The 12,814-nt window shown below is 47.0% G+C and overlaps 1 protein-coding gene across 1 annotated transcript; it reads right to left on the minus strand.

The window, feature by feature from the left end:
* Positions 1–94: 94 nt before the first annotated feature.
* Positions 95–12,499, minus strand: LOC125488333 (BTB/POZ domain-containing protein 3). Its single transcript, XM_048621305.1, has 3 exons — positions 12,413–12,499; positions 8,748–8,866; positions 95–1,766 (listed from the first exon to the last, which is right to left on the minus strand). The coding sequence occupies exons 1-3, from the start codon at positions 12,491–12,493 to the stop codon at positions 734–736; spliced, it is 1,233 nt and encodes a 410-aa protein (XP_048477262.1). The 5' UTR covers positions 12,494–12,499; the 3' UTR covers positions 95–733.
* Between the last annotated feature and the right edge of the window lie 315 nt (positions 12,500–12,814).

The following is a 12,814-nucleotide window of genomic DNA, read 5'->3' on the forward strand; positions in this document are numbered from 1 at the left end:
CCCCCACCTTTTGAACCCACCCCCCTTCCCCCCCCCCTCCTCCCCCCTTCTACACTCCCCTCCTCCACCCCCCCACTGCACAATCCCGCAGGAGGCGACGGGAAAAGAAAACCCCAGCCTTCTGGCCAAAGTGTAGGCCTCCAGCGATGGCCTTTAGGACCCAGGAGGTGCAGGCGGCTGATTGGCCAGCATCTGCCGGTGCTCCAGGATTCCGAAGCCGCAAGGGGCTCTTGTGGCTCCGTGGTAGTGTCCCTACCTCTGAGCCAGGAGGCGCCCCCCCCCCCCCGGGGTTTTCAAGGCCTACCTGTTCCACCCGGATGCCCAACGCAACCCCTGAACGGGTCGATTAGAAAATACCCCCCAGGCCACCCCTGCTCTGGCATAATCTCGTCCAGTGACACCAATAACGACCCCCCCCCCACCTCCTATCGACAGTGAGGCAGTACGCGACCCACTGCCCTTCGGGGTAGTGAACTTGATCCTTCAATTGGGCCTGTCACTGGGCCTTTTTTTTTACACAGCAAGGGCAAAATAAACCCCTTGCCCGCTGCCCATAAACTGGGGGGGGGGGCACGGGGAATATGACATTCAGCTACACCTCCTCAAGGAGGAGACCACGGATGATGGACCCAGCGATGCTGAAAGGTTGGAGCGGGGGAGAGGTGGGGTCGGGGAGGTTTCCTTGCGTGACACGGAGCGAAGGTGGGGTGTACAGGTGGCTCAGCCGAGTGGCTCAGGCGTAGAATATCAGCTCTGGTAGCTGCCCTCCTTGTACCCCGGTGCCATTGGTGCTGTCTGAGGAGCACTGGAACTGGAAGGAGACTTTACCACACTGCACCTCTGTCATGCCCTCCTGTCCAAAGTAACTGAGCTCGTTCCCGTCCAGGACCACGCTGGCCGTGTAGAAAGTGTCCGGTTCGATCTGCACCGGGTGCTCGAACCACACCGGGAAGGTGTGGCTGGAGCCATCCGAGTAGAATTTGGTGAAGTTCTGGCACAGCAGGACTCCCTGCCTCTTCAGCTCGAGGGTGGCGCTGTACTCGGCCGCCCCGCAGCTCGAACCGTACAGCCCGAAGCCGGCGACAAAGACCCGCTTGTCCACCGCGAACTGGATGCTGTCGCAGCGTCCCCGGTAACGCCACTGGTTGCTGCGGTAGGCGCAGGACTGGAAACGGTGGCAGCGCTGAGGGGCCAGGCCCTTCCGGGGCCTGGAGACGAACTCCAGGTCCGGCTTCTTGGCCGCGGTGTACCAGAGGAAGATGTCGTTGGTCTCATTGAGCGTCAGGACGCCAGACTGGGCGGCGCCGTTGGCAAAATCGTCCAGGGACATAGCGGGGATGCGGATCAGGTAGAGTGCCTTACCCAGGACCTTGCGTTTGTTCTCGATGCTGGTGGAGAGCTCCCGCCTCTGGCACTCCACCTCGGCCCAGTTCAGCACGGCCTCGAACAGGACGATCTCCTTGGCGTTGAGGGTCTCCCGGTTCAGGATGCTCTGCAGGGTCTGGTAATCGATGTCGCAGAAGCCCTCGGACCTCAGGGCCAGCTCGGCCTGGGCATCAATGACCTCCCAGCACCTCTGGGTCAGCTCGGGCTCCTCGAACAGGCAGCTCTGGGATAGCAGCACACAGGCGTTCTTGGCGCTCAGGCTGGTCTCCAGGAAGTTCACGCAGGCTCGGGCCAGGTGAGGCACAATGTACTTCTTCGCTGCGTACAGGGTAGCCAGGACAGTGTCTGCTGCCAACTCAATCTCATCGCAGTAGATGTACCTGCAAGAGAGAACCAGGGCCTTTAAAAATCAGGAGCTGAATCCCAACTTGTCCCAGCTTATTCCAGGAAGGGGAAAAGGGACCATTCCAACCTGAGTCAGTGTGGCTTGTTGTGTTGGGAGGAGATAGCCACCCCCACCCACCCCATGTTGACAGCTATTTGCTGCTGTTCTTCTCTACAAAGGTGGCTCCTCTGAGCTTCGGCTCGATGACAATCAGATCATTGGCCCTCTACAATACAACCCCTGCCTTCTTCAAAGGGGACTGGGGCTAGTTTCGGGTTCCCTATTGAAGCCTCCTCCTCGCGCTACACACGTAGGGCCCACTCGGCCCCTTGCGCCTATACTGACCTTCAATCAGACCAAGGCCGATCTGGATCTCAGCTCCGACTCAGGAGGGATGGAGGGGTTGGATGCGGCTTTATACAGCGACAACCCATCTTATCCCTCTCCTGAGTTATATCTCTTGGTCAAATGCACTTTTGTCAGTGGGAACTTGGACGCTCTCCTCTGGTGGGTTTGCAGAGGGGATCAGGCAGTGGACCAGGTGGAAACTGTGTACATCCCCCTTGCCAACGCCCCAATGAGGTTTGTGGTAAGAATGCCCGGCACAGTGCTTCCCTGCATTTATAATAATTATGACCCTTACATGGACCATTCATATGTAGCCTAGGCAAAGTTGGTATTAACCCAGCGAGGGGCATTGCTCGGGGAGCACGATAGGCAGAGTCCCTACTAGGATGTTCTGGGGGACTGCCCAGCCCTCCGGTGCCCAATTGAGGTGCCCGGCATTGGGAAGAAGAGAGAACACTGATTGCTACCCACTTACCCTTGATGTTGAAACATCCACCTCTCCCCACTCCACCACCAAACCCCTCCCCACCATCATTCACTCATAGATCGTCATCCAGCCACCAAACTGGGTGTCTGCTCGGTGTTGTACCTGAGTCAGCCAATGCCTCAATGATGGCGCTGCTGAGCACCAGAGCTGCTGGTCTCTGATTGGCTGGCAGCACCTCCTTGGGTCCTTGATCTGTGTGGGAGGGGCATCGCTGGCCTATCAAGTGCCCGAATGGAATTCAGCCATGATCATACAGAATGGGGGAGCAGGCTCGAATGGCCTACTCCTGCTCCTATTTTCTACATCAACTTCATTAAGGAAAGAGGCAACATGTAGCTCTTGAGATCACAACTCATAGGAGCAGGCCATTCAGCCCATCGAGTCGCCTCGCCTGTCAATGAGATCATGGCTGATCAGATAACGCTCAAATCCTTGTTCTGGCCTTGCTACCTTTCCATCCAGCAGCTACGGCCTACGGCCATTGTCAGAATATAAATGTAAAAAAATACAAAAGCAGCCATCAGAAAAGTGAGAAGAATTTCTCTTTACTCACCTCTACTGAAGCCCCTTGCTTAGATGACACAAGAACCAGTGACTAATGGGGTTTCCAGGTTAATTTCTTCCTTGTATCCCTCCTTCCAAGGGATTTTAAATCATTACAAACAACTGATTAAAAACTTTACAAGGTGTAACAGCAACTGATCCGTGTGTGTGTGTGTGTACACGAATGCGCACTACTTTAACTATTATTTCCTGTTTTGCAACATTAGGGCACAAATTCCACAACCCCTAGCATGAGGGATTTCAAAACTAGGGGCCACATTTTAAAATGAGAGGAGAAAGATTTAAAAAAGACATAAGAAGATGATTTTTTACACAGACGGTGGTTTCTGTGTAGAATGAACTTCCTGAGGAAGTGGTGGGTGTAGGTACAATTCTAACATTTAAAAGACATTAGGATAAGTACATAAATAGGAACAGTTTTGAGGGATACAGGCCAGGAGCAGGCAGGTGGGACTAGTTTAGTTTGGGATTATGGCCAGCATAGACTGGTTGGATTGTTTCCGTGCTATATAACTCTGACTATGACTCTATAACACCTGAAGCTAACTAGATAGTCCACCTCTTACACCGCCTAAAATCAATGTTGGTAATTGGGAAACAAATGTTTTCTTCGGCAGTTTGGTTTCAGAGTCAGGTATTCCAGGCCCACTTTAGGAACCTTCTTTTATGATTGCGTCGGTGTGCGATACCTTGGAAAGACTTTTCCACTTTAAAGACGCTATAACAGTGTCAGTTGTTGTTGCATTGTTCAGGGACTAGCATCCATTGAGACACAATGTTTTAGGTTTAAGTCCCACTCCAAAGACTGGAGCATCATCTCAGTCCAGGTTATTGTAACCAGTGCACTGCTGAGGGAGCGCAGCGCTATCGATGGGGCATTGTACCAAGATCTCACTGTCCCTCTCTAGTGGGCAAAAAAGATCCAAAAATAGAATATCAGAGCAGTTAATCAGAAAGAAAGAGGGAACATTACAAACCTGTCAATAAAGTTAACACTCCGCTAATTAATAACTAGAAAATCTTGAAATCGTTGAAGTGATGAATTTCTCACAAATTGGTGTGGAAACTCAAGCTTAAGGCTGCACACCTTCTGGAGCTACTACACAGGAACACGTGGCGAACACATTGCGAATGAACAGTGTGTCAAATGTTATGAAATTTGAATTGGAAAATGAGATCTGAGATGTAGTTTTAAAAAAAGGATTTTCTGAAGAAGGGTCTAGGCCCGAAACATCAGCTTTCCTGCTCCTCTGATGCTGCTTGGCCTGCTGTGTTCATCCAGTTCTACACCTTGTTATCTCAGATTCTCCAGCATCTGCAGTTCCTACTATCTCTGGTAACTATCCAGTTAAGGTAGTAGCTATCTCGTTAAGAATTTTCCACTTTGTGTATGTGCGATAGAAATACATTAGCTGTGATCCCACTGGTCTAGTGGACCTGTCTAGGGTGATGGCTCTTTGTCCGTGGAAGTGTGTCAGTTATTTTGAAAAAAAAACTTTGTTGCTAACTTGACTTTTGCCTGATCCAATCTGAATACTGGAATGTCTGAGAATTCAATATTTTTCTTGTGTGCTGTGGCATTAAGTTTAACGGAAGGTTGATACTTATTGAGGATATTGACGAGTTCTGCCACTGAGAGAGTCCAAATATCACACTTGTCCACACAAATGCAGAAGGTTACATTACGATGTGACTACATCACCTAAAGGAGTTTGAGAGAATGTAAAAGTAGCCCCAAAAACCCAGAAAAAAAGCCCTTAAAAAGAAAGAAAAATGTGCTGTGAACCTGACTATTAACCCTAAATTGGTAATAAAATCAGAAATTGCTGGAAAAACTCAGCACGCTTGGCAACATCTATGGAGAGAAAGCAGAATTAACCTTCTAGGGTCCAGGGTTCCTTCTTCAGAGTTCTAAATTGGTTTCCAGTACAAATCTTAGAAAAATTAACATTATTTGGTATTTAGTAGTGTGCTAGAGGCTACATATATTTACAGACAGGACCCCAGTTCTTTGTAGGCAGAAGGAATTAGCCCTTTCATTGCAACTTTTCAACGAGGGAAGGGTTATGAAGACAGCTAATCCCTGCTCCTTGTCTTATGGCATTGCCCTGACCAATCAGATTCTGTGTGGTCTGAATTTAGATTGACAGTTAACAGTTCTTGCTGCATTTTCATGCCAACCATACTCCAGCCAATCAACACACTTTTCTCATGCTGTATAAACTGTTCACCTCCTTTCTCAGTTTTGTTTTCTTGCATCCCAGGCCTGATGTGTCTAAGACAAACAGCTTTGAATTCTTGTCCTATTTCAGCAATGCTCAATCAAATAATATAGCCATTATGAGAATACAATCAAATGTGCACTGACCCCATAATCACAGAAGCTGGGATTCATTGATTCTATGATTACGGGGGCAATGCACATGTGATTGTGATCACAAATCAATTACTTGCCAGACCGCAGAAACAGTTTTCATGTCAATCCCCATCATTGTCCGAAAATATAAATAGTATTCAGATTAGAATTCACATTGAGACTAATTGTGACTAATGCAAGTCATTCTTTCTTGTAATTTACTGAAATAAGATTATATTTCTTATGGTTCATCAAATTGTTACTTAATCCTTAGTATAAGTGAAAATATACTGTACAGTTATTTGTGTTCCTCTGTTACTTCAGTGTTCCAATGTGGTGAATTTCAGAGAAATCAGGCAGAGCAGTTAATATAACACAGTGTGGAGCTGGAGGAACACACAGGCCAGGCAGCATCAGAGGAGCAGGAAAGCTGACATTTCGGGTCGGGACCTTTCCTGCTCCTCTGATGCTGCCTGGCCTTCTGTGTTCCTCCAGCTCCACACTGTGTGTTATCTCTGACTCCAGCATCGGCAGTTCTTACTATCTCTCAGGCAGAGCAGTTCCTGCCCCTCGGTGGAAATCTTTAGCATTATGAGCGAGGAACATGTGACTCACATCACTGTCGCCACTGCAACGGACTCCCCCATGAAATGTTAAAACTGTGAGACCTCCCAATTGCACTAACGTTCCCGGGGAACAGAACAAACCTAGAGCGGAAACCGCACTGTATCAAGGTCAGTATCAGGGCTGGAGGTTTTAGCATTGTTGACTTGGCGAAACGTTAAGTCTGTTGCTGTCATTCTCACCGACGTCGGAAAAAAATACTCTCTCACGCGCGCACACTTTGGTGACAACCCAGCTCTCTCAGGCAACCAGCCTCCCCAGACTCGTCTCATTTCCCACACAGTAAGTGCTCACGTTCGAAATGATCGCTCCAATTTTGTAGGATGATCGCCCTTTGTCGATTGTAAGGACTGCTCTATACTGGGTTTGGGAGCTGCATGCCAAATGCTTAGGACGCAGGGTAATACTGTGTTTCTCTCCCAAACTAATAGAAGCCAGGCAATATTTAGACAGAGCGCGACATTTTGTATGACATTAACATACAGCCCTGTTAAGTTGCCTGTCTAAGGATATTGGAAGCATTGACTGTGGTTTGTGAATGTGGCTCACCACCAGCTCCTCAAGGTCAATTAAGGTTGGGCAATAAATAATAAAACAATGAGGAGTACAGATAGAGTTAATGGTAGTTGTCTTTTTATAGCACGGAAAGAGGCCCTTCAGCCTATCAGGTCTGAACTCGTCATCAAGCATCCATCCGTTCTAATCCCATTTCCCAGTAGCCTTGTATGCTGCGGTGTTTCAAAGGTTCATCTAAATACCTCTTCAAAGTCTTGAGGGTTCCTGCCTCTACTGCCCTTATAGGCAGTGAGTTCCGGATACCCCTCACCCTCTGGGTGAAAAAAACTATCCTCAAATCTCCTCTAAAACTTAGGTTACCTTAAACTTGTGTCTCCTGGTTACTGACCCCTCTACTAAATGGAAACATTTCTCCCTATCAACCCTGACTATGGTCCTCAGAACTTTGTACACCTCAATCAAGTCTCCCCTCAGCCATCTCAGCCTTAAGGATAATAACCCCAGCCTATCCAGTCCTTCTTCATCGCTGAGTCACTCTAGTCCACGTAATTTCCTGGTGAATCTCCTCTGCCCCCTGACTAGTCTAATCACATCCTTCCTGCAGTGTGGTGAACAGAACTGCACACCAGTACTCTAATTGTGGTCTAACTAATATTATGTTACAGATCCATCATATCCTCGTAGCTCCTGTATTCAATGCATTGACTAAAGACAAGTATCCCAGATGACTTCTTAATCTCCTTATCTACCCATCCTGCTGTCTTCAAGGATCTATGGACATGCACAGCAAGATCCCACTGATCCTCTGTACTTCCTGAGGTCCTATCACTCAACGTGTGCACCCTTGCCTTGTTAATCCTCCCAAAATGCATCACCTCACCATTTTCACAATTAAATTCCATTTGCCACTGTTTAGCCCATCTGACCATCTTGACCATACTGTCCTGCAGTCTAAGGCTTGCCTCCTTACTGCTTACCACTAATTTTCACATCATCTGTAACTTTCTGACCATACCTCCTGCACTGTTGTCTGTGTAGTCACTAGTTCTTGCTTTACAAGCGATGGAAGTTCAGTCTGTACAGCGGTGTGTACCATCTACAAGATGCACTGCAGCAACAGTTGTATAAGTGGTTGGTGAGGCTGCACTTGGAGTATTGTGTACAGTTTTGGTCACACTGTTATAGGAAAGACATAGTTAAACTGGAAAATGTGCGAACAAGGATGTTGCCAGGACTAGTAGGCCTGAGTTATAGGGAGGTTGACCTGGATAGAACTTTATTCCTTGGAACGTAGGAGAATGAGGGGTGACATTATTGAGGTGTATAAAATCATGAGGGGCACAGATAGGATGAATGCATATAGTCTTTTCCCCAGGGATGGGGAATTAAAAACTAGAGGGCATAGGTTTAAGGTGAGAGGGGAAACATTTAAGAAGAACCTGAGGGGCAACTTCTTCTGGTGTGTATATGGAATGGGTTGCCAGAGAAGGTGGTTGGGGCAGGAACAAGAGCAATATTAAAAAAAAAAATTGGATAGGTACATCGAAAGGAAGAGATTAGAGGGATATGGACCACATGCAGGCAACTGGAACAATCTGAGTGGGCTCCATGGTCAGCATGGTCCAGGTTGGGCCGAAGGGCCTGTTTCCATGATGTATTACTCTATGACTCTAGAACTCACCAAGGCTCCTTCGACAGCACCTTCCAAACCCGCAACCACTATCATCTAGAAGGTCAGAGGCAGCAGATACATGGGAACACCACCACTTGCAGGTTCCCCTTCAAGCCACCCACCATCCCGACTTGGAAATATATCGCCTTCAGTGTGACTGGGCCAAAATCCTGGAATTCTCTCCCTAACGGTCCACTTTCAGCACATGGACTGTGAGGGCTTACGAATGTGGTTCACCACCAGCTTCTCAAGGGAAATTAAGGATGAGCAACAAATGTTAGCCTAACTACAGTCTTAATTATTTCAGACACATATAGAATGCCACTTGCCTTTGAAACAAAACCTCTATCGTCAAAGGCTTTTACCGTATGATGCAGAATATATAATGAAACAAGAGAACGGCACTTACTTCAGCAAAGTGAGAAAAGCACAAGGTTCGATGTCAGGAATTCGAATTTCATCCTTATCTTCTGCCAATTCCCCATAAAACATGGCGTGAAATACTGAGCTCCCAACGGCCAGAACATACTGCAGGGATGGAGATTGCAAGAACAGTTAAAGCTGCTGAGGTTGTAGGAAGATCTCCGACAGGATCATGGCAGCATGGGAACAGGAAGAGGTCAATTAACTCCTCAAGGCCGGTCTGCCAGCCAATGAGATCATGGCTAATCCATGTCCTATCTTCATTTGAGGATGTGATGGCCTAGTGATATTATCACTGGACTGTTAATCCAGAGACCCAGATAATGTTCTGGGGACTTGGGTTCGAATCCCACCATAACAATTTGAAATTCATAAAAAAATCTGGAATTAAGAGTCTAATGGAGACCATGAATCCATTGTTGATTGTTGGAAAAACCCAACTGGTTCACTAACATCCTTTAAGGGGAAAGAAACTGCCATTCTTACCTGGTCTGGCTTACATGTGACTCCAGGCCCGCAGCAATGTGGCTGACTCTTGACTGCCCTCTGGGCAATTAGGGATGGGCAATAAATGCTGCCTGGCCCCACTGATGCCCTCATCCCGTGAATGAATTAAAAAATAATAGTCACCTTGACCCTATGCCCCTTTGGATAGAAATATTCTATCATTCCCCAATTTAAAGTTATCAGTTGACCTAGCATCAATTGATGTTTTGGAAGTGAGGTTTTTTTGATTATCCTTTTTTACACCTCCTTCCATGTCCTTTAGCCACCCCCACAGCCCAAGCCCTGTGATGATAATGGGTTGCTTTCAGGACTACCAACCCCTTTTCACCTACTCAAGGTCTCCATGATCAGCACATCTCCCCCTCCAACCCCACCCTGGCTTACCATCAGCCATCCTTTTGTCTGCCTGACTTTCTGGGGACTATTTCCACCTATTTGTTCATTCCTTTCCCCCTCCACTCTCCAGCCCCTGTCACCAGCATAAAGATTCCACCACGAACATAGACCTTACCCAGCAAGCCAAATGTTGATGATCATCCAGATGCAGGAGTAAAGGGCATTTCATTCTGACTGCAAACACTACAGGGGTGCAAAATTAACGACATTACTGTGATGTGGGTCAGTGGGCAGAATAGTGAGGTTGATGCATTTATTGCTTTCACGATGACTGACCAGTTAATTCTCCTCCAACATTCCCAGTTAATGAAAGGAACAATCAATCCTTGCAGCAAACATAGGAACAGGAGTAGGCCATTCAGCCCCTCAAGCCTGTTCTGCCATTCAAATGAAATTCTGGCTGACCTGTGTCCTAACTCCATTCACCTGCCTTTGGCCTGTAGCCCATAATCCCTTTGCTTGAAAAAATTATCCATCTCAGATTTAAAACTAACAACTGATCCTGCATCCACTGCCATTTGTGGAAAAGAAAAGAGTTCCAAACCTCTACCACCCTTTGTGTGTAGAAGTACTTCCTAACATCTCTCCTGAATGGTCTGGCCCTAATTCTTAGTCAATGCCTCTAGTTCTGGAATCTCTAACCAGGGGAAATAGTTTATCGTTATCTACCTTGTCTTTTCCGGTTAATATCTTGAAGACTTCATCAGACCACCCCTTAACCTTCTAAGTTCTAGATAAACAGGCCGAATTTATACAATCTTTCCTCATAACTTATCTCCATCATTCTTGTGCCCAGATTTGCTCAGAGTACTTTTTATTCATCCATGGTATGTGGACAATCACTGGCTATGCCAAAATTTATTGGCAATCCCTAATTCATAGAATCCCTACAGTGTGGAAACAGGCCCTTCGGCCTAACAAGTCCACACCGAACCTCAGACCATCCCACCCAGACCCATTCCCCTGTAACCCACCGAACCTACACATCCCTGAACACTATGGGCAATTTAGCATGGCCAATTCACCTAACATGCACTTCTTTGGATTTTGGGAGGAAACCCACGCAGACACAGGGAGAATGTGCAAAGTCCACCTGAGGCTGGGATCGAACCCGGGTCCCTGGCGCTGTGAGGCAGCAGTGCTAACCGCTGAGCCACCATGTCACCCCAAATTGGGCAACTCATTGGGACACAACAATTAGAGGTCCCACCGAGATTCGAACTTGGATCACTGGATTCAAAGCCCAGAGCGCTAACCATTATACCATGGAACCAACAGTCCAGATGGCAGGTAACAGTCAGCCATATTGCTGTGGATCTGGAGACACATGCAGGCTAGACCCAGGTAAGGATGGCAGATTTCATTCCCTGGAAAGTATTAGTGAACTAGATGGGGTTTTCCCCACAAATTCATGGCCATCATTAGACTCCCAATTAAATGCGAACAGGTAGGATGGACAATAAAGCATGAAGACATTTATTGTAGTAAAAGTCAGCATTGAGGGTTCCCAGGCCAGAATTAAAATACACCCTGCTTCATAATTGGTGCTTTGGTGTACAACATCATTGAACTTTCAACATTAAAACAATTAAAGAAACAGTTTGTGCAAAATTTTAGAAGTGTTTCCACTGGACTGATCTGTTGTAAACAAATTTGTTTCACTACGAAATCTCACTTTGTTCCAAAATGCTGTACCGAACATCTTTGACGTAACGCTTGCAGCATTTTGTGCTACAAACTCTCACAGGGACACAGGAGCAGGAGTTGGCCATTCGGCCCATCCAGCCTGTTCCACCATTCAATCGGATCGTGGTATGATCCATGAGCTGAGTCCAAATACCCGACTTGTCCACAGATCCCTTGTTGCCGTTAGTTAACCAACAGGAATGGATCACTGGGTTGTAAAATTGATAACTGATCTAGCATCATTAGCCATTAGCAGAAGGGAGTTCCAAATTTCTGCCAATCTTTGTGCATGGAAATGTTTCTTCATTATACTCCTGGAAGGTCCAGTTCCCACTTTTACACTTTGTCCACCAGTCCTAGACTCCCAAACCGGGAAAATGTCTCTCAATTCTAATTACTTAATGTGCACTATTAGCACCCTTTCTCCCACCACACTCCACCCTCCACCCGGCAACTGCATAAATGCTGACCCCCTCTATGTTTCACATCGGCTCTAGTGAAGCGTCATCTAGACATTGGCTTGCTCTCTCTCCATGGATGCTCCCTGATCCATTGTGATCTTCAGCATCTTTCGTTTTCAGTAAAGATTCCAGTATCTGCAGTAATTTGCCCCTACAGGAAACGCAGTATCTGTCTGTCTACCCAAACTGCTTCCATTAATATCTCAATCACCCCTAAACCTTGTACATTCCATAGCGAACAATCCCGGTTTGTGTCTACTCTCTCCTGGTTCCAGGGATAATTCTGGTCAATCTGCAGTACACTCCATCCAAGGCCAATAATATCGTTCGTAAGACATAGTGTCCAAAATCACTCGCAATGACTCTAAACAGGGCTTTGTACACCCACAGCCCGTCTTCATATCCCGTTGTAATTTAGTGATTGAGATCAAAGGGCCAGCATTCCATCATCCCTTCTGACTGGGTTAGAAAAGGAAAGGGACGGTTTTTATTTCAGAAAGCACATTTACATTACGAGGTGCACATGACTGAGGCACGCCGACGTTTCGTTAAATAACAGTCTCAGTTTGCATCAAACCCCACCCTCACCCCCGTTGCTTACCTTGTGCCCAGGCAATCGCTGAGTCCCTCCTTGTGGTCCAACCACAAAGTGAACGTCTGCCATCAGGTCATTGTTAAACATCACAGCATTTCTAGGGGAGAAGAGAGTGGTCACATGTGCATTCCATCAGAAAAGGTCATGCATTATGTGACTGTAGAAACTTTACAGCTCAGGAAAAGGCCATTCAGTCCATCAGGGGTATGCTGGATGCAACAAGAGCAATCTAGACCTAAATTCCACTCAGACAGAAGCGAAGTAGCCCTTTCGTCTCAGGGTGGGTTCCACTCGGCAGCGATTAAAGCAGTAGCCTTCAGGGTCTTTCATTTTATAGGGTGCAGTTCAGAGAAAGTTCACCAGGATGGTCCCTGGAATGGAGGGACTGTCTTATGAACAAAGGTTAAA

The sequence above is a fragment of the Rhincodon typus genome, unplaced genomic scaffold (genome assembly GCF_021869965.1).
Source record: "Rhincodon typus isolate 14 unplaced genomic scaffold, sRhiTyp1.1 hic_rhity00000457, whole genome shotgun sequence".
Taxonomy (NCBI): domain Eukaryota; kingdom Metazoa; phylum Chordata; class Chondrichthyes; order Orectolobiformes; family Rhincodontidae; genus Rhincodon; species Rhincodon typus.

Coding starts and splice junctions, on each gene's coding strand:
- LOC125488333 (XM_048621305.1), bottom strand. CDS start 12,493: ATGTTTAACAATGACCTGATGGCAGACGTTCACTTTGTGGTTGGACCA. Junction 8,867..12,412: donor AGCGATTGCCTGGGCACAAG/GTAAGCAACGGG, acceptor CCATCCCTGCAG/TATGTTCTGGCCGTTGGGAG. Junction 1,767..8,747: donor GCTTTTCTCACTTTGCTGAA/GTAAGTGCCGTT, acceptor TCTCTCTTGCAG/GTACATCTACTGCGATGAGA.